Genomic DNA, 25,745 nt, shown 5'->3' with positions numbered 1-25,745 from the left:
GTTGCAGCGAAAAATGAGCCTACCTGCTGTTCAAACCTTGTGCTTATGAAGGGCAGCCAATAAGAACAAAGAACTAAGAACAAGCAACTAAAATAGCTTGGTTCAAAAGTCATGACACCAAGATTCAGCATGAGATAAATACAGATTATTTTAAATCATTAATCACATGAATCCTGTGAATCACACAACGCTACCCTAGATGAGTCCAAACAAATATCTGGAGCTGAAATAGATCATAATCCAAACAAAGAGGCATGAAGGATGTTCTCATTCACTATCAACCGATTGAAACCACCGAGGATTTAAAGAGCATCAAAGATTTTAGATGAATTTGTGTTAACATGTAGATTTTTTAAGAGGTACACTGTGTTAATACACACTCCTGAATTCAGATGAAATAAACTCATGAGATTTTTCATAATTTATTCGATAGAGAGAATGTGAAGAATGTGAATAATGATAAATATAATTTGTGTTCATTTTCAGTCACTCATATTCATATAATTTCTTGAAGGATGGTGCAGATTTTGTGGTCTTATCAGCTCAGTGCAGTCAGCTAAGAGGAACTCCACCTGTTGTTTCACACAGTTACACCTCCTGTGTGACACTGCCTGGTTTGCTATTACATAAAAACAACGAGTGTATAGTCTTACGTCGTTTTTGTGACACGGCCTGAAGAAAAGCTGTGATAATGTCATAGTTCTTCTGCAGTTTGTGGCAAAGTCGGTCCCGTCTCCTCAGCTGGCGGATCAACTTGGCCGACTGAAGGCCTGTACGATATTTCACCTCCTGGATGATTGAATGCAGCTCCTCTGGGGCTGAAAACAAACACAGAAAAATTGGTGACGCAAACTCCACACAAAAAAACCCTGGCTTGATGGTGGAATTGAACATTGCACATTTTTATTGTGAGGCAATATTGCTAACCACTGCTCGACCTGTGCTGCCCTTATAGTATTTATTATTATTATCATCATTTTAAATGCCAGCATCAGCCCAGAATTACATGATCTACTGATCTCTAACTGGGATTTTTCAGATGATCACATTTTAGGAACATATGTCTTTCTTTAACCTACAGCTTTTTCAAACACATACACATATTTTCCACAATAATATATACTCCAAATAAAGCCGTGGCACAGTTTTGACACACCCGTGATATCTGCAGTCCTCTGATAAATCATAATCTCACACTCATTAGCCTGTTTTCCAAGCTGCAGGCAAAAGAGGAAATGAAAACCAGATCAGCAGCACCACATAAACACAAACCCTCCACCCATTAATGGAAACATAGCGTTTAAAATCTGATTGTCACAGCAATAGATTTAAGGAAAAACAGGGGACACTTTTGGTTGTTTTTCTCATGTGTAAAATAAAAGGCAGTACATACAGCACTGTGAATAACTGAAAGTGAAAGAAATTTTGTGAGCTCTTTTTGCAACTTACTAACTAACTAACTAAATAAATAAATTTTAAAAATAAAGATTTAAACTTTCAAGCAGAAAAGCTTGGAGGATGTACTATAGTAATCGTCTCTTCTGAGCCAATCAAAAACAAGAACAGTTACATTGTGATATACATCTATTAAGGATGGATGGATGGATGGACAAGCCATTCAAATAGATCAATAACTTTTTTTTAATTAATCCTGCTAACAACCACACAGACAAATCACATAAACTTTGGATGTTATGCATTTAGCTTTTTGTTGTGTGTATTATTTTTGCAAATACCTTTGGATTAAAGATAATACAAAAAAAAAATAATCCACAGACATTGTATCAATTTTCACAACTGTAAGACTAAAGAGTCTAATCCAGCCAGTCACTGGTTGCCAATTAGGCACGCACAGATCTGATATTTAGTTATTGGTCAGATCCCGACTCAAAATGGTGGATCTGGTATCAGTAAAATCTGTCCATCTACTTGATTCAATTATATGCCGTTCTGTGTTTGCTGTACCAGTAGTGCGCTGGTTGCTAACAGCAAAGAGTCAGCAGTTTGGAGGCACAGCCGTTGATGATACTTTTGGTTTTTCTGCAGTCGTCTCATTTCATTGAGCCTGATACCTGATCCTGAAACTGTGCTCTGATTTCACTGAAATAACCCCCACATCACCACGCTGATAACCAGAGTAGGCTTTGCTGTGTTGCAGATTTGAATGGTGAGTTGTAAAACACACACTGACGGCCTTCATGTATTCAAATGTCCAACTAACTGTTCAACAACACTGGCAAAGATGAAGCTTTTCTTTCTAAGGGGAATTCATAATACTGTACTGTGTGAGTTTGTGTAGATACACTGAATGAAGGATTTGGGGTAAGAAACCTATGGAGGCATGTTTATGTGAACTCCTAAAAAAGGAGGTAAAATGCTGACTGGCTGAAAATGGCAAGTTCACGATAAGCAGAAAAAAATAAAGCACAAACAATGACGGCAGGGAACAGTTTTCATAGTTTTCACTGTTTTATCTAAGAAGAACTTTTTTTATATTATGAGTTTGGTATTCTCAGAGGCAGGAGCTAAGCTGAAGGGCCAGCAACAGGACAATCAAGAGTACTGAAGGAGAATCTCCAAGCTTCAGTTCGGATTGTGCCGCAGGACAATGATCTGAAACAAACCAGCATGTCCAGAAAGCAAAATTAAGGTCTTCCAGTAACCTAGTCAAAGGCAGGACTTTGGTTACATTGAGATGCTTTAGCATGACCTTAAACAGGCTCTTCTTGTTGGAAAACCCTCTAGTGGACCAAAATTCCCCCACAGCAACATGAAAGACCAGTTATCACAAATTCTTGATTGCAGTTCTTGCTGCCAAGGGTGGCACAACCAGCTTTTAGGTTTGAGGAGCAATTACTTTTTCACACAAGTTCAGGTAGGTGTGGCTAACTTTTTACCATTAATAATTGAATTAACCTTTGAAAACCTGTGTATACTCAGGTTATCTTTGAAAAATATAAAAATTTGAATGATGGTTTGAAACATATGAGTGTACAAACAAAAAAAATAGTAATCAGGAAGGGGCCAAATACTTTTTCACAGCACTTTACATCCAGTGCACTAATTTCAAAGTTAGGAGAGCAATGTTTACATCAAGCCTTATTTGTAAAAAAAAAAAAAAAAAAAAAAAAAAGGATTCCTGATCATTTATATGCTTGTGAATTTAACACTGGTATCAGATCAGTGGTCTCTACCACCACATACCTGAATTCAGGGCTGTGTAATTTAAATTTTACATTTCAAAAACAACAATTATATCAAATCTTTTTTTCATTTTTTGTTTAATTTTTCCCATATTCATCATACCTTTCGCATTAGCTTGTAAGAAGTTCAGGTAAGTTTGCATTTACAGTTTTGCTTTGTTTTTTTAGCTGAACCACAATTTAGGTTAAAGGAAATGTACTTAATTAAAAGCACAAATTTCTGCCTTTTTAAGTGTAATAACGCAAATATTTTCCCAGCATAATGGCACCTGAAGCCAAGGTATCTGTAAGTTACCAAAGCAGGGAAAAGTTGCATATGTCGATCCCTTACACAAACGAGCGTGCTTAAGCGTAGCTAATAAACTGTACTGCTCTGCAGGGATCAATAAAGTGTAACATTTACCAAAAAGGGTTTTAAACTTTTCCACGGACCGTTCCTGACCAAACACAGGAGCAAAGCGAGTCTGCATATTTTGGCTGGTATTTCAGGTATTATTTAAGAGTATTTCCTCTTCCTGAGTGGCAGCCCTGAGCATTGTCTAACTCATACCAACCCTCAGCAGTGCAGAGTGCAAACACTGAAGTCACAGGTCTGCCCGTGTTGACTGAAGAATTCCTTTAAACCAGAGGAAACAATGGCAGCGTGGACCTCACAGTAACATGCCAAGTGGGAATCTGGGGTAACAATGAAGGATACGAGGAAATGAGCTGTCAACGCATTCTGTCTCTGTCATTGTAACGGTCTGAACACTGAGCTTTACCCACATTACACCCAGCCTGCTCAGCTCACTCCAGTATCTGATTACACTTACAGACAAATCAGCTATATATCAAGATGTATCTGTGAATCGGAAAACACACACATAACTTTCTCATTACAGAGACTACTGGAATGAATTATGGAAAATTTGGGATGAAGCTTTTACAAAAATAAACAAAGAAAACCCCAAAGCTTAAAGAAAAGCTCTGTTAAATGCTTCAATTAGAGAGCAAGAAAACAGTAACTGGATCATTTGTAGCTGTGAATTAAAAGACAGATAAAAAGCCTCCAGTCAACAGGGTTTGTGATCTCTGCAAATAAATTCTGGCACCCACTGAAGCATTTTTGATCTTCCTTCAAAGCAAAATCCACCAGAACTGTGATTGGGATTCAATGTACTCATGTTTAAAATACCCTCTTTTGATCAAATGCCCCAATGAAATAACAGAAAAATGCACAACTTCTGTTAAGTCAAGTAAAATGCACACTCTGTCTAAACAACATGTGGACTAGTTGCACCTACATGGATACTCATCTCACAAAAGTTCAATTTGAGCCAGGAAAAAGTGAAAATATTCATAGTAAGGAGGTAAAACTCCCCCCTACTTAATTAAAAATACGACAGTTACAGTATAAAATAATAACAATAATAATAATAATGATAATAAAACAATGCTAATTCTGAATTTTTTCCATATTTGGGAAAGATTTTTATGGAATGACCCTTCATGAAATATCCAAATTTCTTTGTCCATTTCACCTATAAGGAATACAATACCATTTTAAGATCCTTGCATTTCCACATGTGCAGTTTCTTTTCTCTATTACCTCATACAAACTCTATGGCCTTAAACTAGCATCAGTTTCTGTGTCTGAGACTGAGCATTAGCTAGGTCAAACTGGAGGCAAAGGAGTTCTTCCTCCTCACTGTTGCCAAGTGCTTGCTGATAGGGGCTCATCTGTTCTTTGGGGTTCTCTCTAATATTGCAGGGCCTTTACCGTTCCAGATAAAGCACATTTAGACACCTGTTGTTGTGAATAAGATTTGACAGTGCTTTTGCATGCTTGTTGGTGCAATAATGCAGGAATAAAACAGACCAAAAACACATAATATCAGCCATAAAACAAACAGGTGATAAGCCACCTGCATCATTCATAGAGGAGGAAACAGAGATAATCGCTGGTTGAGTTTGAATGATCCGTCTGTACCACCAAGCATCCCTCACCTTTCTGAGCCAGGTAGTTCATCTGGTGCCTCCTGGTGTGCTTCTCCTGCAACTCCTGCAGAAAGCTGGACCCGGAGTTACTGCGGCCCAGGAAGGCATCGGACCCGGACGCCTCCGTGGAGCTGTCCCAGCTGTCCGCATTCCTCCTGCTGCCTCCGCTGTATGTTTCATAAAGCTCCACCAGGAGACAGTCCACTATGGAAGCCCTCGGAGCTTTGACTGCATCTCCCACAGATTCAGAGTCGCTGTCACCGGCCGCGTTGGTCCTTTGGGTGGCAGTAAAGGTGCCAGGCGGGTTTCCACGCTCTCTGGGCACCTCCTGCTCTCCCGGACATGATGATGTGTCATTCGATGACTCGGCGGGGCTCGTCCACTGCTGAAAGCCGGAGAAATCGTCCTGCAGGGAGGCAGCAGAGTGGGCATAAACCTCGCTCTCTTCCTCGGAGCGCAAGCCACCGTCACATATGTCAACTTCTAAAAGTTCATTCCCGTTTAATTTCACCCTCGACGCCATTGTTTTTATTACGAGAAAACAGAACGAATGAGCTCTCTTATCCTGCTGCGTCTGTTTTTAAAAGTAGACTGTCATTTTCCTGACTTTCCTGAAGTTGCAAAGTTTTCTTTGAGCGTTTCGAAGAGGATAGAGTTCCTGGAGCGCTCCATTCCTCACCTCAGAAAGGTGGAGACTCGTCTGGCGGCTTTTACTTTCCTTCCTGAATATTCCGAACTGGAATTCACTGCTCCCCCCCTCCAGGACTACACAATGGACCAGCCCACTACGCTGAACTTCTCCAACTGCTGCCAAACTTTCTTCAGGTCGCGCGACAGGTGCGACAGGTGCCGGGAGCTGCTCCATTGGCCAATCAGAGAGGAGCCCAAAAGTATCTCGGCCAATCCGCTTTCACCTTTGAGACCAATTTATTAACGTTTGCACGGAAATTCGTAATGTGACTCCTCTAAACGTTAAATATCGTTGAGTATAAATAAAGATAAAAAAACAACTTTTCAATATGGATTGATACATTTATTTTAAATACACAAATAAATGAAGTAAATAAGAAGCATATACTTTTTACCCAAATTTTAATACAAGGCCCATCTTTTAGCAGTGAATCCTTCACAGCTTTCCTTTCACATGAAAATAACTTCAGGTCCTTAGATTTTTCAAAATCCTTGCAATGTGAGCCTAGCTTGCAGGAGATATTTTTTTTAACGTTGGCAAATTTCAATGACCTGTAACTTATATTCATATTCTAACAGCCCAGTGTCATGGTAAAGGATGAAATAAGCATGAAAAAGCACATCTTGTGTTTGTGTAAAAAGAGAAGGTACATTTCTCTTGAGCCTGGTTGATTTTCATGGTAATTGATAAAAGAAATATAATGCAATCAAAAATATGTCCCAGCAGTGAAATGTATACCATCCAGACCCAAATGTGGATTTTTAAAAAATCATATGAGACTGTTCTGATTTTTTTTAAGTCTTATTCATAAAAATGTAATAAATAAATGCATTTTAAAAGGTGATTTGATTACATAAGAGGTGATCACAAAGAAAGCTCTGATTAAATCACGTCAGCTTGGCATTAGAGTAGAAACTAAATGTTTATCGCAGTCTGGATTTTGAAGTTTCAGCTAAGTATGCTGACCTCTTTACCTGAAACTTTATCCCATGTTTAAGGTCCACTTTAAAGGTCACACTTCACCCAGATTACCAAAATATCCTTTTTCTGGTTTTCCCACTTATCACTTTCATTCCTGCTCACTTCACCATAAACCCTACTTTTATTTTTTGTCCAACCTACTTAATTTTATATTTGTATTAAAATACGACGATAAAATCTTTTGCTATATTTTGATTGCTAAGAAGCAAATCTGTTTAAAAAGAAGGATTGCTCTTGAGTTTTCTTTTTTTACAGATAGACGAAAGAAAGAAAGAAAGGAAATTAAAGCATTAAATAAAAGCTGTAGTCATGAGGGGCGGGTACACGCCTACAAATCAAATGATGCGGGCTTCCGTAGCACCACGTGACCAGCAAACAGGGAAGCGTTGAGTCAGGGTTGAGCTCGTGCCCGTGTTTTTGCTATCACGGAGGAGCGGGCTCACCATTTCACGCTGTTATAAGGCGCAAGGCGGATGGTAGAGACAGTCTGCTTCAAAAGTTTGTAGCTGGATGAAGAAAATGGGCTCTTTTCGCTGCTCCGGGCCGAAGATGTTCAGCTTTCTCCTGATCTGCGTCACTTTGTGGAGCCACCGAAGCGGGAGCAGCGGGGCCAGCTCCTCTCGGAGACCTAACATCGTTCTGATCCTCACCGACGACCTGGACGTCGCTATCGGGGGTCTGGTCAGTAGGAGCTTATCTGAGACTCATGACATTGTTTTTTAATGACATTTAACCGGATCGGATGAAGCTGACAGCTAACATTCCTGATAGCATACATCATGCAGGCATCCGACGGAGTCAGCAGGCTTATCAATCCATCACCACAAATGTGTTTATTATAATTAAACAACAAATCTAGAAGAAATGTTTTTAGCCAGCCAGAGGATGTTATGTTTATAAAGACTGGGTCTACGTGAAAGAGTTGTTTGTGCTATAATAACCAGTCTGACAGTAATGGTAATACATAATAATTATAATAATCCCAAAATAAACACTTTAAATCTACTCTGTCAAACAGCACGATCTGATCTCAAATGGGCTAGGCCTGGTAAACTATTACATGCATATTTATACACATATTTAAAAAGAAAGAAGTGTTATGCTTTCAGAAGGTATAAAATGATTTTAACTGACCAGCGTTCATTTCTCCCCACTGGGCTTCCAGGCCCACTAGATCAGGCTTTTACTGGCCCATAAATGATGCTACAATAATTTAATTAGTAGTATAGAGCTACATCTGCTAAATTGGTTAGCAACTTAAAGTTTTAAAATAAATGTCATGGAGTAAATGCTGTGCCCTTCTTTAGATTCACCTCTGCAGGTAAGAGTGCGAAAGAAATAACTTTGCCAAATTTTAAGATCATGCCAGGTTCACACCCCTCTTAAAAATGTGTACAACATAAGGCATTAAATGGCGTTACATTTACTTTCATTTCATGAGAGATTTGTTTACAAACAGGTAATGAATAGCCCAAGATGTCTTTAAAAAGTGCAAAATAGAGCTGTGATCATGTGACGCGCATTACAGTTTACAAATGGGAAAGGCACAAAACCTCGGCAACAACAGTATTTTCCCATCTTTAAATTAAACCAACTGATTTAAAGACGCTTTCCGATCATTTTTACCCCTCCATCGTAACTGACATCACTATCACACCAAGAAAAGAAAAGCTTTTTATTCAGAAATTAGTGTGATTAATGATTTCACTACAATGTTAATATTTTTTGACCCACTCCTGGTCTTTATGCTGTTTAATGGACACTACTGTTTAAAAGAATAAAACTAAACTCCGCAAAGTCACTGCAGAAAGTAACTGATGTGAGACTAATCAAAACAAAAACTGCTGATACATCCAAAAAAAAACCTTGTAGATTGTCTTATTTCTCGTTTTATCTGCTGATTCAAACCCAGATGTACTCAGACTGATAGCTTGTAAATATGCCATCCGAAAACATTAAACTGCTGTGTTTCGCAGGTTAAATGTTGTTACATCATCAATGAAGGTCATGAATTGTTGCTGATCATCTACCTTTATTTCTATTCTTAACCTGTGTGTGTCCAAAAACTCCTGACTGCATGTTTATGCTTGACTTTTATCAAATTTACATCACACTGGTGACTTTCAGACCACATCTAATGTAAGTTATTAAGACAGCTACTGATAGATATTGCCATTACCTGAAGAACAGCTTCATTTGAACATAATGCCAAATTTATGTATAAAATAAAAAATCATAACACATGCTGAGCCTTATTTTTGACTTTAGTTTGAGTAAAGAGTCCAAGTTTAGATTATTTTGTGTTGTTTTGGTACAAATTTGACAGTTTTTAATATCTGAACCTAATATTACACCGGGCTCACCTTCAGTTGTAGCAACAGTTATATTACAGAGCCACAGTATGTTAATCCATTTATTTTGTGTGCTGATTAGTGCACAAATGCCCAGTGTTTTTCCAGAGGTGTGTAATCTCTGCTCTGTCTGACACCACAGTCATGTGAAAAAGTGAGGCCACCACATGGAAACTCGGTGTTATTGACATATTTGCACAAGCAAACATGTGGTCTGTGTTCAAACAGCATCTACAGATAAAAGTGAATAGCACAACAAGGAAAAACATGTTTTTTCAATCATTTGAAGAAGAAATGTAAATGGATAAAATACTTTGCAGTTGAAAAGACTAAGTCTGTCATTGGGATCATGAGGTAATGCTCTATTAGCTTGATTGGCCACCAGTCTCAGACATCAATTTGCTGACATTTTTGACAGATTTTGGTGGTTTTAATGGAAGTACTCCCCATTTTGTATAATCATGTCATAATTAATCATGTCATAAACCTCAATTTCTCCTTCTGAGCCAATCCCCGATGCACATGCACAAGTCTGCTTTAGGCTTCTTGGACACTTCTTTGCATCCGAAAGTCAGGAAATTCCCGGCAGCCAGTTGTCAGTTTTCTGAAAGCACTTTTTGAGGATTTAGTGTTAGAGCTGAAGCATTTCTTCAAATTGTTTCGAAATCTTTTTAAATCCTTTGATAACAGTTGTTTTCTAAACCATTAGAAAAATCCAGTCATCTCCATTTAATCTGAAATCCTTGATTATAATTTCATAAATGTGAAGATGCGATGAATGTACATGTTTACTTACTTTTCCAGTGTTGCTGTTCCAATGCTATTCCAATAACTTTGTTATTTATTTTAGTGTTTCACCCTCTGAAAGCAGGGTGAATAGACTCAAATAGATCAAACCTTTGCTGGTCTAAAAAGAAAAGCTGTTTCTATGACAGTAACCTTCTCAATAGGACAAAAAATACATCCTGTTATTGCTGATGGCCGAAAAGCAAACAAAGAGTTTGAGTGCAGGGAATTGAATTAATGTCAGCTAAAAAATAAAATGTGTTTTCCTTTCAGAATCCCCTGAACAAGACGAAAAAACTCATCGGTGACGCGGGGATGACCTTCACAAATGCAGTAAGTATAGCCTCCCTACATATTCCTCTTGCTGTCATCAGCATAGACTGTATATGAAAGATGGACTTAGCTACTGATATTTTGTCACCCACTCCTATATAACTGGGCTTCTTTTTCAGAGGAGTCGCCCCCTGCTGGACATTAGAAAGAATGAAATTTTAAGACATTTTGCATTAGCTTTACTTTTCAAACCCAAAATTATGTACATCTTTTATATACAGCTTTCAGGGACTATTAAGTGTATCATTTGAGCCCTGCTTTGCTTCTGTACGTTATTTTGTAGCATTAACTAAAATGACTTTAGTTTTAATTGTCTCCAGTACATAAAAGCTGCATGTAGAGAATCCCAAGTCAAATATAATTAAAGAAAACCCTTTCAGTTTCATGTCGCATCTTTTCCCCTCAGTTTGTTGCTAGCCCGCTGTGCTGCCCCAGTCGTGCCAGCATCCTGACGGGGAAATACCCCCACAACCACCACGTCATCAACAACACCTTGGATGGAAACTGTAGCAGCAAAGCCTGGCAGAAAAGCGAGGAGCCACACACCTTCCCCGCCTTACTGAAGGCCTCCGCTGGCTACCAGACGTTCTTTGCTGGGAAATATCTCAACCAGGTGAGTGTCGCCTTTTTTGCCAGAATCGGTGACTTGCCTTTAGTAAGAGTTTGTCCCCCTTTGTCCTTCTACTGCGCTGTAGTTATCTGAAGAATGAAGGAGCTTAAAAATAATTTGTTGCTGTAAATCCCCTGTAATTAAATGTAATTTCAATGTCTTTTATTTGAAATACAATATCAGTACTTTTAAGTAGAACATGAATAATTGGTATACTTCAGCTGTTTTATAGGAAATGAGGCCCATTTTTTTTAAAATACTGTGTAAGTAGGGCTGCTCGATTATGGCAAAAATGATAATCACGATTATTTTCACTGAAATTGAGATCTCGATTATTTGACGATATTTATTTAACAATAACAATGTATTGAATAATGGCTTTAAAGATTGTCAAAAAATAATATAAAATAGTGTGCAAATACTGATTACAGTGGAAATGTTTGCAATATAAAAAATAAATGAAAAATGTAAACATCTATGTTTAGTGAACTTCAAAATACTGCACAATATTTGATCCACGTCTGACTCCGCGAACCCATAATGTTTCCACACCACTGAAGTCGTTTTACCTCTCCTTTCAACCAACAGCGTTCTTTCTTCAGCAGCCATTATCCTCTCCTCTACAAATAACTTCTGCTTAGCTTTCCGAGCTTTCCGAGCTTCCCTCGGGTCCTCTTAATTGTTGTGACGCGTGTTCGAAATGCAGAGAAATGCGCTCGATTTGCCACACGGAGCAGCGCGAGAGTAAAGCACGAGGGAGGTGCTAATAATCGGCTCAGTCATTTTTAAAGATCGTTGAAAGCCCAGATCGTAATCTAGATTAAAATTCGATTAATTGAGCAGCCCTATGTGTAAGTAAATTTAAGAAATGTGTAATTTCATAATAATTTTGCATTAAAAAATCAATCTTTTCGGGGCCTGGGCCATATTATGGAGTGGCTTAACCTTGCCTCTGGGAATTTAAGAAAAGGAGGCACAAATTACACTGCAAGTGATTTTTAAATACTTTGTGTTTTAAATACTTTGCTTTAAAATACCCAGAGGTTAGAACACTAAACCACAACAGAATATTTATGATGTAAGAAATATTGTTTTGTTTTGGGGGGTTTTAACCACTAAATTCCCAGAAAATTAGTTAATTTGAGTTCTTACACAGTACTTAAAATTTAAAATTTATCTCTTGTCCTGTAAAATTAGTTATGCCCTACTTAAGTTTACTTAAAATATAATTATGCGTTTATTTTTATAAAATAACTTTGGTTATCCAATATCTAAAATTACTTGCATTATATTTTATTTAATTTTCCCTGTATAAACCGGATTTGTTGCCTCTTATTCTAGTAAACCTCTCTCTGAGTAGGTACACTAGTGCACTAAATAGCATTATATTGTAATTTCAAATAAAATATATTGAAGTTTTTAATTGTATGCGTGTGTAAGAGATGCATAAAAGTGAGGCATCTTTACTGCAGTGTTCAGGAGACTGTCATTAGATGTGCAGTCATGCGATATATCATCTGAGGGTGAAGGTTACATCTCCCCTTGTGATTAACAGATGGTCAAATAGAGAACCAGAACGTCCTGTTTGTTAGGATGTTTAAAGTGTCACCAAAAAAGCCACTTAGGTCTGTTTTGCTACTTCTCATTTTCACTCCTCACTCTGTCTTTGAGCGTTTATGTGCCAGAAAATGAAAGAACATTTTCAATCTGGATTGAGCAGGTCGAGTCCTGCAGAATAAAACGCAGCATGATTCCCGTCATTGTACAGTCACATACATCAGGTAGATCAATGTCACACAGTGTGGCTCGCAGGGAATTTGGAAGATGACTAAAAATCTTGCAAATTTCTCCACGTGGAAGTCAGCTGTGATGTCATTTTGTTTCAAATAAATACATGATTTTCAACTAAATGTATTTCAACTAAAAATTTAAACTTAAACTTTTAAACTTAAATTTTCTCTAAATACTGTGGTTCAGCTGAGCAAATCGATCCTGTGTGAAAAGTGGAAATCTTTTTGAAACGTGTGACGCTGAGGTCTGAAGTGGAAATCATGAAGAACATATGCGTTTATATGTCGTGCTCATCTATTTTTTTGCAGGGTAATTCTCTTCATCTCGTCATGCAGAACTGCACATACTCAACATTTATGCTATTTTGCAGTATGGGCACTCGGAAGCTGGTGGAGTGGAGCACGTTCCTCCAGGTTGGAACTACTGGGTCGGGCTGGTAAGTCTGAAAGTTCACATTATTTGCTCTTACAGATATCATGGACCCGTTTAGAGCTTACCTTATTATCAAAGACAGTCATGCAGCTATAATCTCAAAACTATACAACTTCAATTTGCTTAAGTAACACCAGCACTGAAGTTGCACTGACTACACAAGTTTCTGAGAAACTCACATTCCTGTGGTCTCAGGAATATTTGGCCCTCTTTGTCTTTAGAGGTGAGCACGTCTCTGAGGAAAGGACTCTGCTTCTTCTTTGCCATCATGGAGTCAGTTTAACGCCGGTGTTAAACTCCAGCGTAAAGAAACAGCCACTAATTTGAGCTGTCATGTTTCACTGCATTATCATTCTGCCTTGTGTTCGTCTCCTCCTCTATTAGTGCTTCAAGTCTCAAGCTTTGATTTGTCATTTGTCATTTTTCTTAGACAACCCAAAGTGTCTGTGGCTCTACTTCTTCTGAGAACTTGTTTAGAGACTCGGCTGCCTCCTCTGATTGGAGTCTTACGTTTTCTATTAGCAAATTCTGCATCTGCGATAAAGCTGCTCGTCTGTCTCGGTGAACAGTGCTTGATGTATTGATCGTCACATGATGTGGTCATTTTGAGCGTCTGCCTGTTGATACTATTGATAAAACTGAGTTTATTTTGTTCAACATCTGAGTTGAACGCTGCTCCAACGGAAAATTCAGCTGCTGGAAATGAAGCCTTTTTTTTTTTTTTTTAATCCAAGAATTTTCCTAAAACCGTCACGTTTATTACGAATTTCCCTGAAAAGTTAGGATTAAATCTGTCAGAAGAGAAGTCATTTACAAAGCATCTTATCCCTTAATTCCTAAGGTGCAAACCTTAACTGTTAATGCCGGGGAGAAGGACATATAAGAGTTTTAGATGTAGTACCACGGGAGCGTATCGGATTAACTCTCTGCTACTCTTTCCTTTCAAGTGAGGAAATAAATTGCAGTTTGTATTCTGTGGTTAATGATCTTTTTCAGCTTCAGATGGTCTGCACAGTGCAGCCATTGTAGTTCTTTCCCTGCTACTGATGGGAAGTAAGACAAGTTCAGTATCAGAAAATTGGTCAGAAAATTGAGCATTATGTGTAATTTTTAAACCCCCATGACTTTGCAATAGAGATCTTGACTCAGCTGGTTGTATTTCGGTTATATTCTTTATTAAAGCGAGGTTGCAGAATGTCTGTCTCACTTTGCAGTTCTGTTTAAAATCTATGCAGTTCTGGCTGGACACTAAGTTTAAGTAGTGAATTTGTATTTCTGTCTATCTGGACATCAATGCTTTATTACCATTAATTGTTGTATTATTACAGATTGCACACATTTGCCAGCTTGACCCCTTTTAATTGCAAACTGATCGTAGACTGACTTCGTCTCATTGTTGTTTTATCACCATCTTGACGAAAGTTAGCAACTTCCTGCAGGTGGTTATAGACCAGGTCCCATATCCTGTTGGATCAAGTCACATAAAAGTCTTAAAATAATATATTTCAGTGCACTGAACTATTTTAAAAATGTTTTAATGACCTCTCAATAACCAGTCTCTGGATTTGAACCAAAGGAGTCGGCTCCTGTTGGCCATTTGAAAGAATAGAGGTTTAATGGATTCCTGGACCGGCTCCACGTTTTAAGTCTGTGTTAATCTTTCATACGGTCTCCATTCATACCTCCCATCTCCATCTTTCATACGAAGACACAATGACACTGTCACGTCCACAGCTGTGATTAAACCAGCATAGAACTGGTGCAGAACCTGAGATATTTTCTTCTTTGTTTTGAAATGTGTTTTTTTTTTTTTGTTTGTTTTTTAAAATCCATATTTTTCCTGACAATTTTCTGTTTTGTTATTTTCATGAGTTCCCAGTTTATATTTAATGTTGCAAAAATGTCTATTTCTGATTGAATCAGATCTGATATCAAGCTGCCTCATACACCACTGTGAAATGTAGGTGGTCATGTGGCTAAATAAGGAGACAGACTAATAAAAAGGCTGAAATTAGAGTTGCGTGGATTTACAGAAGGTCTCTAACTGGTTTGCAGAAGTCGGAAGTCACGTCCAGACTGCCGTGGAGACTCATGCGGTTTATAAGATTTTGGCAGTTTAAGCCAATAATCCTTCTGGCGCTGCCCCAGAGTCACTATCACTATGCTTTGAGGGAACTTTTAACAATAGGTTTCCATGAAATGCAGCTTGTCTCTGATCATTGGTGACTTCATGTGGTCAGCTGTGAGCAACAGTTGTAACCACTGTTTTTAAGAAAGGGAAAAAAAAAAAAAAAAAGAGGGGATTTTTCCTGCAATTAGATTTTAGTCAGAGCAAAAGAAAACCCCACTGGCACTGTAAGGAAATCATTCTTCAAGCTGTTATATTTGTTTGGATTTCATCTGTCCTATTAAATCAGGTTGCAACGACTGTATATAAATGATGGATGCAGCGACCGCCATGACAACCATTAGTTTTGGACCCTGCACTTTGTCATCATTAGTGTTTCCGCCGCAATCTTGCTGGTTATTAGGAGTGAGAAGTGACCGTATTTGAAGAGGGTGGCCTGCTTCGCTATCATGACCCTAACTTGTATCCAAATGGATGAATTTTAAAAACAATGTAACCACTGTACACTTGTTATAGAAATTAAGTATCCATACAAGCTAAAACTGTCTCAACGTGGAATGACTGGTTTTTTTGGTGCCAGCGTCAAGTGGCCATTAGAGGAACTGCAGTTTTAGGACTTCTTTCTGAACACTGAAGCTTTCCAGGTTTCTTAACCCTAACCCTGTGCATGGTTCAAAAATAAATATCAGGCTTTTTTTATTGGCTTCTTAAAATTCACTTCAGCTTCTTAGACCAAGATTATATAGATACATACATATAAGACACACCTGGAAATGATTTCTTCCACTAGGTGTTTTATTCTGTGTGATTTAAGGCTGGGAAATGTGAAATGAAGATGGTACATGTTCTTACGTAATAATTTGCAGTTCTTACACATGAACTGAGTGGCTCTTTAAAACTGAAGTGTTTTACAGCGTCGTGTCGTTTGTGTTTTCCAGGATAAAAACTCTAAATACTACAACTACACACTGTCAGTGAACGGGAAGGCTCAGAAGCACGGAGCCGACTACAGCAAAGATTACCTGACAGATCTACTGGTGAGAGAGCTCTGATATGACTGCACACCGTCCTTTACTTCATCGTTGTCTTGTTACTTTAAAGCCAGTTTTTGGTTCACACTTACATTTTTAGGGAAAAAATAAAAAAGACAAATCATGTCTGCTTGATAAATTACTGTAAATTAAAGTTTTTTGGGGAAAAAAACCCTAAATTTTAAGAGAGAGAGCTGAAGTTTTGTCAGCAACCTCTACTCCGCTTCTTTTTTGTTATGTTTGACTTTATATAATGTCAGAGAAAAAGAGGTAACATCTTTTTATATTGTTTGTAAGACCAACAGTCTGACAGAGAGACAGCCATGTACAATGATGTAAGCTTCATATGCAGAAATGATCAGTGGTCAAAGGCTCTGATCACTCTCTTCCCTCGTTCTCAGGCCAACATGTCTCTAGACTTCCTCCAGTATAAAACCAGCTACCAGCCGTTCTTCATGATGGTGTCCACGCCGGCCCCCCACTCGCCCTGGACGGCAGCTCCTCAGTACCAGAACAGCTTCAACAACACCAAAGCTCCCCGAGATCCCAACTTCAACATCCACGGAAAGGTAGAACTTTTTAAAGTCCTTGCTGAATTTCACTGATTCCAAAGTAAGATGGAAGAAAGCGTTAGGTTAATACGTTCTGTTGGGTTACATCAGTCTCTACGCTAAAGAGGACCTTGATAATCATGATGACTTTCATTTCTCCCCTCAGGACAAACACTGGTTGATCAGACAGGCTAAAACTCCCATGTCAAATTCCTCCATTCAGTTTCTGGATGATGCCTTCAGGGGACGGTCAGTCGCTTCACCTCCTCACCTTCCTCTTTCTTTGCTCCACTTCCTTATTTCCTTTTTGACACATCCTCCTCGGCTCCTTACCGGAGCCCCTGCTTTCTGTCATCGTTCACCTCCTAATTCTCCTCCTTTCTTTTCACCTTCAGCTCTTAACATAGTTTCCCACAGATTTAGCTTGTTTTTGTAGCAGTATGGGTGCAGCTCCTTTCGTGGCACCAGCTTTCTTAAATGAGTCAATATTAATTTAAAAAATATCATTTATACATTTCTCCACTGTAAATATTTTATTCGCCAAGTTTTTTCTGACATGAAATATAATCAGCTGCTTCATCCCCGAGTCTGTCATCCTTGCATGGACTCCACCATCACGTTGTGCTTTACAGCCTCGATGAGCCCGGTGTAGTATCCCAGAGAACACCTCTTAGTTTGTGCTATAGCCGACCAATGACAAGAGAACAGTTCTACAAAGGGTCAGCAAATGATCCAGAATGCAGCTACGAGGCTTCGGTTCAATTCAGTTTTATTTCTACAGCGCCAAATCACGACAACAGTCGACTTAGGCACTGTATACTGTAAGGTAGACCCTATAAAAATACAACAGAGAAAACCTCAACAATCATATGACCCCTCTATGAGCAAGCACTTTGGCAACAGTGGGAAGGAAAATCTCCCTTTTAATACGAAGAACCCTCCAGCAGAGCCAGGCTCAGGGAGGGGCGACCATCTGCTGCAACCTTCTCACCAGATCCTCCAAAAAGTCCCGTACAACACCTTTCTGTTGTCTTTAAGCTAGCTTTTGTTTATTTCTGTCCATTTGAACTGTTTTTTTATTGTTGGATCTATGCCTTTTTCATTATTTCAAATTATACTGTGAAGCACTGTGACTTTTTTTCTGAAAGGTGGTAAATAACTACATTTTTCTTACTTACTTAAAAAATACGACTGAGGAAATTGGCAAATAAAGTGTGGAATTAATTAAGGAGAATTACCGACAATAATTAGAAACAAAAGCAAAATAAAGAGTAAAGACTTAACTCTCCCACTGAGAGGAACCACAACAGCAGCGAGCCACGAGGGAACACATGAGGCAGAAGGAACGGGGCTTTCACAGTTAGAGAAATGTGATTTCCTATTAATAAAGTGAATGGGGGGGGGGCTGTTTTGCATCTGGATATATTCTGTAGAAAACTTTGTATGTCACATTTTCTCCTCATTCCCAGTTTATCTCGTCCTACAGGTGGCAAACTCTACTGTCAGTGGACGATCTGGTGGAGAAAATAGTGAAGAGGTTGGAGGTCAGAGGTGAACTGAACAATACCTACATCTTCTTTACGTCTGATAATGGATATCACACAGGTATGTCTGTGCGAGCGCTTTTTGTTTTTTATTTCAACATCTACGGTTTTTCAGAGGATATTTTAACGTTCACAAGGTTTTTAGTGTGGTAGGGTTTGGTTAGCTCTCACTGCTAACTGTTTCCCACCCTTTTATACCTCCAAAGGTTTAAAACACGAGAAACAAAACTGCTGTAAAATTGTCGATACTGTTGAAAATGTGGCCAAATCTCAGTCACAACCTAAAAGTGACGTCTCAGATGATAAGAAGTGCATGAGGCGTGTTTTTTGGACGCAGAGTAAAGAAATTGAAAGGACTCTGCAGCCTTGACAAGCGTGGATGTCTCTTCCTGTTTCAGGTCAGTTCTCTCTCCCAGTGGATAAAAGGCAGCTGTATGAGTTTGACATCAGAGTTCCTCTCATGGTCAGAGGACCGAATATCAAACCCAACCAGACCAGCCAGGTACACACACACACACACACACACACACACACACACACACACACACACACACACACACACACACACACACAGGCAAACAAACTGATAAATAAAATGTTCTTTTTTGTGGACGACACTGTGTTCTTCATTTAAATAATCAGTTCAATTATCAGAACCATGTTTTTCTGAAATTTTATTGAGTTACCATAACAGTCTCCTCCACTTCATTGCAATTTGGTAAATTTATAGTGTGAGTTAAGTTTCAGCTCAATCCAAAAAAAGCCCTTTTTAAACAACTCGTACTATTCGTACTATCTGGAGACAAATAGTAATTTGTGGTTATTGTGGTGCGTGGTTCTCTGTGAGTGTTTAGAGATGGTGCATCCATTTTGCTGGCCACATTTGTTGGACTGAGTGTTTCTTTTGTCTTGCCAGATGTTGGTGGCGAACGTTGACCTTGGTCCGACCATCCTGGACATCGCCGGGTACAACGTCAACAAGACCCAAATGGACGGCATGTCGTTTCTGCCAATTATGGTGAGAAAACTAAGCTTGTGTTCTGCTTTTGTTGTTTATAATACAAGGTAAAGGAGGTGTGGTAATGAATTCAAGGACAGTTGAATATTAATATGCTTAGTCAGACCCAAGTACACAAATAAATCCTTTTATTTGTAGATATATTACTAACAAACAATTTTTACATCATCAAATGTTGATCAATTGCCACAGTAACACATTACTAATAATATAATAAGAGGTAAGTGACAACTTATCAGCAAAAGTCAGTAAAGATTATTAGGTAACAAAATACATTTAAAGTCACACTTGTTCATATCTGTGTGTGTCCCCAGGAGGGGAAGATGAACGGCACCAGCTGGAGAACAGACATCCTGGTGGAGTATGAAGGCGAGGGCAGGAACAAGTCGGACCCTACCTGCCCCCTGCTGGGACCCGGAGTGTCGGTATGGAAGCAGGGATGAAGTAAAACTTTGTTGTTGTTGTGGGTTGTTTTGGGTTTTGGGGGGGGGGTGTTTCAGCGGCTCCAAAAGTTAAACACCAATAACAATTGTTTTTTCTATAGGAGTGTTTCCCAGACTGTGTGTGTGAGGACTCTTACAACAACACTTACGCCTGTGTGCGCACCATCGCCCCCTCTTCCAACCTGCAGTACTGCGAATTTGATGACAATGAGGTATAGTATTGTATTTATTTGCTTTTGCCTCTCAGTCTTTAGCAATTTGTCAAGCTAGCCAACTAAAATTTGTATTCAAATGTTATTTTTGTTGGCACTAATGTTAGGCAAGATGGCTACGATTAGCCAGCTACCTGCAACTTAGCTGTGCTGCATTAATCTGGTGATGGTTACTTCATAAAGCTGAACTAACCAAAAGTGCTCCATTTTATATTTTTGTGTAAGAAACTGATCCCATATCCTTAACATATAAATCAGTCAAGCAACTGGGACAGTTGGGAATGTCTCACTTTTAAGATAACATCTGTTGCAGCACTAGCGATAAAAGAGGATTTACCATGTGAAAAAATGCTTCATATAGCACATTTAAAAGCACTGTATGCAGGTTTTGAAAGTCTTTGATTTGCTGGCGTCTTGTGGTCAAATCGAGAATGGCATGTCCTTGAGTTTCTTCAGTTTTGAATCATTAGCTTATTTCACAGATGTCTATCTTCTGTAGATTTTCGTAGAAGTCTACAACGTGACTGCAGACCCGTACCAGCTGACCAACATCGCAAAAACCATCGACAAGGAAGTCCTGGAGAAGATGAACCACCGGCTGATGATGCTGCAGTCCTGCTCCGGACAGTCATGTCGGACACTCGGCGTGTACGATCCAAGGTCTGTTCAGCAAGACTCTGCATTTTATCTTTTTTTTTTTTTTTTTTTTTTAAATCAACAAAATTATATGTGAATTCTCTCATACTTAAACACTTAAATTCCCAAACGTTATCCCTTGCATTCACTTTTTTCTAAACTAATTAAATCATGGCTATTGCATAAATAATTACTGTGTACTTTTCAGTATTCATGTAATGAGTTGTGATTTCCTGATAAATACCTTGAAAATAAAAATATCCTGTTAAACAAGAATTCTATTTAAGTCAGCAATTAGTTTTTAATTTTTTTTCAATACATTTTGTACCTTTTTAGTGAAGTTTTCCAGGCTCTGTTAACACACAAGCATTAATTATTCTACCCTGTGATATTTTCCTCCCCTCAGGTATAAATTTGACCCACGACAGATGTTTACCAGCCACAGCTGGAGGCTCAGCAGACTCAGGCAGACACTGAAGTAGGAAGACGGCGAAGGATGTGGGGAAGCTGGGGAAGAAGGGCTGCATTGAGTGATGTGTTCAGCCTTTCCTGATGTTGTTGCCTTGTTGTCAGGCCTCCTGAGCCAATCTCTTTGTAAGATGAGGATGGAGAAGGGATCAGGTGGGGGTCATATTATGGGGCTGCTGGAAGATAGGAGGCCCACCTTTAAACTGTCTGTTTGGACTGCTTTTCAGTTATTTTTGTCAGTAGGTGTGAAAGAGAGCCAGATTATTAAGAACTGATTTACACAAAGCAAGCCATGAATTAAAACCCTGTTTTCCTGTAAGCCTTATTTTGCACTGAACATATCACTTTAATTCCTTTCAACTACTCACTCTTCTAATTTTTTAATTTATGGTTGAACACTTGAATTTATCATAGAAAGCTACAGAGCCCTCACTTTCCCATTAGGTGTGACTTTTTTTTTTTAATCTCATGCACTCATTTTAAATGTTACTATAAATTCACTTTTATGACTTTGCTTACTGTCAGTGGCATAAACTGCAGTTCCTCTAATGGCCACTTGAGGGAGGCTTCAAAAGTGAGGCAGTCCCAATAGATTCCCATGTTAAAATGTCAAACTTAGCACTAGAAATAAACATATACAGGCTGCTACAAAAAGCAGTTCTGGTCTTTGCCGTTAATTTAACTCTTAATAACAACTGTAGGGTAGTTTAATTTAAAAATAACCCATTTATTTTAGTTATATTATGGTATAAGGATTATATGATTAGGCCCTCTTTAACTGGTGGATGCCAGCATAGGTTTACTTCAGCTACTTTGAGTAACTAAACCGGAATTTCAACTTTATTTTTAATGCCTTTGTTTATTGTAGTTGTTTGACAAATAATATGACCTGCTGTGTAGTTAATGATACAAAAGTCTGTCCAAGAAGTTTCTGCTCCAATTTTAGTTGTTGTTTTGGGGTTTGTTTTCTTTTTTCATTTTGCACTAATTAGTCAACTTGTTTCTAGTCAAAGTCAAACTAGAAAACAGACTAGACAGTATTTTTTTCCTTAAAATATTCACCTTGAGTAAAAGCACGCACTGACGTTAGCTGAAAACTTTGGTCTTTGGACTGGAGGATGAACCTATCTTGCAAACCACTACCTAACACTGTAAAGCTTTCTGAGGTCAAACTAAAACTTCATTAGCAGATTTTTCTCCGTTATATCACAGCTGTATGCATTCATTACAGACACATATGAGTTTATAGTAAATAATCCTGTGTGCACAATAAGGAAATGTCACCTTAAGGGACTCTGGGGGCTCTGCAGAAAGTTGTACTTGAAATACTTTGGCAAATACAAGCTCTAAACTGCAAACAAGGCTCCACTTTAAGATTTTCTTAAACAGTTCATGTATCCAGGTTAATTTTATCAGGTTTAGAGCAAAGTTCTCAGAGCAAAAGAGGTTCCTCTGACAGGCAGGAACAAATAAATCTTACAATTATTTAGCAAGTAAATTTAAATTTATCAGAATTATACGACTGATTAATCAACTCAAGTTCAAGCCACAGTCACATTACCCTCTCAGTTGCCCTGCACATCCTACTGTGATGTAGGTAGCAAACAAAATTTGATCATTTTAGTCTCCCAGGTTTTATATGGTAACTCTAACAAGATCCCCCTTCCCAATTTAGTGCAATGTCCAAGATTGTTGGTTTGAAAAAGGTTGAACATACAAACACAGTCAAAAAAAATTTTTTTGTAGCATAACATCAAAAATCTAGCAGCTGTGGCTGCAATGCTTTCCAACTCTGATGTGACAACCACGGCTCATTGCACTTGGCACGAGACCAGATGTGCCACAGGTTGCCAAAAATATGAGGACAGCAAGTCAGATGTAGCAGCAGTACAAAGCATCCTGTAATTTTTCAAAATAAAAGACTGCACCAAACACAACCCTTCCTGAGACTCACAAATTCATGGCCTAAGTGAACTAAGAAATGGAGTAGTGAGAAATACTCTCACAGAAATCAATGTATTGAACTTGTTAAGATGACGTTAAAAAAGGTCTGTTATGACCGATTAACCTTTCTTGGCTGGGCTGGGTAAAAAGAGTCCGGATGAATTGTTGAAAAGTGGCAACGGCATTTCAACCAAACGTCCTTTCAAGAAAGAATTATAAATCAGATTTAATGCTGCAGCATCATTTCAATGCTTATTCCAAGACTGTTGCGTTCAATCATGAAATAATCAGCATTTTAACTTTTGTCTCACCTGATTTCAAATAACTGAGTTCATTTAAGATGTTGTGACACTTCACTAAATCTGAATTTCTGTACCAAGATCCAAAAGCTCATCTTCAAATTTCAAATAGAAAAGCTACGTTTTCATAAAGATCAAGATAAAAAAACCCAATCTGATTTACTAAAGTATAAAGCCCTCTGTAACCCTTGATTTGCATTTTTATCATTCTTTAACAAAAATTTCTTCATTTTAATGTTCCTTCTGCTTCCAGCTTTTTACAGATTGTGGCATTTCTTTAAAATATTAAAGTTTTGTGAAATCTGAGGTTCACATCATTCCTGTGCATATCTAAATGCATAGCTCTAGCCAGTGGCTGATTAGCGTAGCATAAAACAAAAAAACCCAACCAACAGTACCTATAGAGCCTCTAAAGTTACTACTGGTTAGTTTTGGGTCTGCTCATAGGTCGAGTCAGGCTATCAGTCCCAGTGTTTCCAGGCTTTATGCTAAGCTAAGGGTCTCCTGGCTGTAGCTTTATGCTCACTAAGCAAACATAAGTGGTATCGATCTCCTGTCTAACTTTAAAGCTGCCTGGAGCCAAAACATTGTGCTGATGTTCAAACTTGTAAAATTTATGTTCAGTAAGATGTGTGCAGATCACTCGGAGGTGGAAACCTCGGAGGGAAAATGCTAAACATCTGTTTTTAAAACCGACTGCGTGTCATGTTGACTGAGAACCGAAAAGACTTTCCCATGCTCTGTCTTGTTTGCTTTAATAATACTATTGTGTTCATGTATTGCATCTTGCTCTGTATTCAACAAACTGGACTGAATTCACGTGATCATTGAAACCCTCCACTGGACTGTTTTGCTGCCCCCCCCCCCCAACTGATCACTGATCGTATCTTCGACTCACTGATGCACTTTCCGCTCTGTCAGAACAGTTCAGTCGTTTTGGCACCCTTGAGTAGTTTTTGATTATGTATTTTTGGCTTATGTGTTTTTGTCCAAATAAAGATCTATTCTAAAGCAATCACATTCTGCTTCAGTATTTCACTTTAAAAAAGGTCCCAAAGTGTCCCACTCTGCCTGAAATATTTATTAAATTACATTTCTGACCTGTCTCAATCCTACTGTCATTCAGTCACTGCAGTTAATAGCATTAGCTTTGATCCTGCATGTTACCAGAAATAACATTGTTAGTGACATCATTCAGAGCCAAGAATAGAAAAAAACTGTCCGAAACAGCATTTAGAGCTGTGTAAAGCCTAAGCTTTTGGCTCACAGGGATTAACTTCCTTTAAACATTTTGGGATTTAATATACAGCTATTTTGTTCTTACCTCTTTTCGTAACGTTGTTTGCAAGAATCTCCAGTGTCAGTAAATTTGCGCACAAAATACAGTACAATACAAAATAAAAGTTATAATTGGATGGAAAATTTTGGTCAAATTTTCAAATTTGTTACAAAAAACTAACAACATCCTAAATCCAAAGATTTGTGGTTTAACAATGTATTTAAAAAAAAAAAAAAATGAGAATCCAAGGATTGAGTCACAGTGGAATGTTAAATAATGTAAAAGTTTTATTTAAAAGACTAACTTTTCAACATGATATTAACAGTAAACATCCCAGTTTTTAAGACCGTCTAAAATTCACATTTATTAGGTTCATTTCAAATTCTGTAGAAAGAAAAGTTAGCGAAATTTGACAATTCACACCCGCGTCTCAGCAGTAATGGTGAACCAAACCTAATGGACTTAACCCAAGAACAGTAACACTACCAATAACTATTTTACCCAATATACCCGACAAAACATACTTCCCATCAAAATATATTAAAGTACAACAATATATGGCAAATTGAAGTACTCTTCTTTTACTACCCCCTATAAGTCTCATAAAATGAAAAAAAGGTATGCGGGGACCCTGTACCCTAAAATTAGTGAAAAATTAGGGAACGGTTAACTAAAAAAAATAAATAAATAATAATAATAATAATAATAATAATAATAATAATAATAGAACTGGGAACTTGTTTTTTGGTCCACACATTCCTGGGACAGTGAAAAGAAACAAAAACAATTGATTTTTTGATCAGCTGACGATAAACGTCTTTGTTTACCAAATGAATTCTCTTGGAAATTGCCACTTATTTAATAACTGGATGGGTGAAAATCACCTGAAATTAGTGTTCTAGGGTTAATGAGTGATGATATCAAAGTCAGTGATGGTTGGAAAGCCACCAGGTGTCTCTACAGTTGTGTTCCAGTTTTTCTCCTGCAGTGCAAAAACAGCCCGTAAGCTATTTACGTGAGGATATATTTATTCCCTG

General features: G+C 38.2%; 2 protein-coding genes across 3 annotated transcripts in view; one reads left to right on the top strand and one right to left on the bottom strand.

Annotated features, from left to right (window-relative positions):
• The window catches only part of tbc1d30 (TBC1 domain family, member 30), a 29,893-nt gene extending 23,930 nt beyond the window's left edge, over nt 1-5,963 (bottom strand). The window contains exons 1-2 of one of the 2 annotated variants that reach the window (XM_031746376.2): nt 5,190-5,963; nt 654-818 (exon numbers count right to left, since the gene is read on the bottom strand). In XM_031746376.2, the coding sequence (XP_031602236.1) occupies nt 654-818; nt 5,190-5,703 (679 nt within the window). In that variant the 5' untranslated portion in view covers nt 5,704-5,963. The remainder of the gene's footprint in view (nt 1-653; nt 819-5,189) is intronic. The other variant, XM_031746378.2, reaches the window with a different exon arrangement.
• Nucleotides 5,964-7,220: 1,257 nt separating this feature from the next.
• On the top strand, nt 7,221-24,449 carry gnsa (glucosamine (N-acetyl)-6-sulfatase a). Its single transcript, XM_031746395.2, has 14 exons — nt 7,221-7,533; nt 10,263-10,322; nt 10,729-10,935; nt 13,094-13,159; nt 16,222-16,320; nt 16,716-16,883; nt 17,032-17,114; nt 18,352-18,470; nt 18,808-18,911; nt 19,326-19,427; nt 19,742-19,852; nt 19,972-20,082; nt 20,582-20,742; nt 21,125-24,449. Exons 1-14 carry the CDS (start codon nt 7,363-7,365, stop codon nt 21,198-21,200), a joined length of 1,638 nt encoding a protein of 545 aa, XP_031602255.1. The 5' UTR covers nt 7,221-7,362; the 3' UTR covers nt 21,201-24,449.
• The last annotated feature ends 1,296 nt before the right edge of the window (nt 24,450-25,745 follow it).

The sequence above is a fragment of the Oreochromis aureus genome, linkage group 17 (genome assembly GCF_013358895.1).
Source record: "Oreochromis aureus strain Israel breed Guangdong linkage group 17, ZZ_aureus, whole genome shotgun sequence".
NCBI lineage: Eukaryota > Metazoa > Chordata > Actinopteri > Cichliformes > Cichlidae > Oreochromis > Oreochromis aureus.
This window is presented reverse-complemented; position numbering and strand designations above follow the sequence as displayed.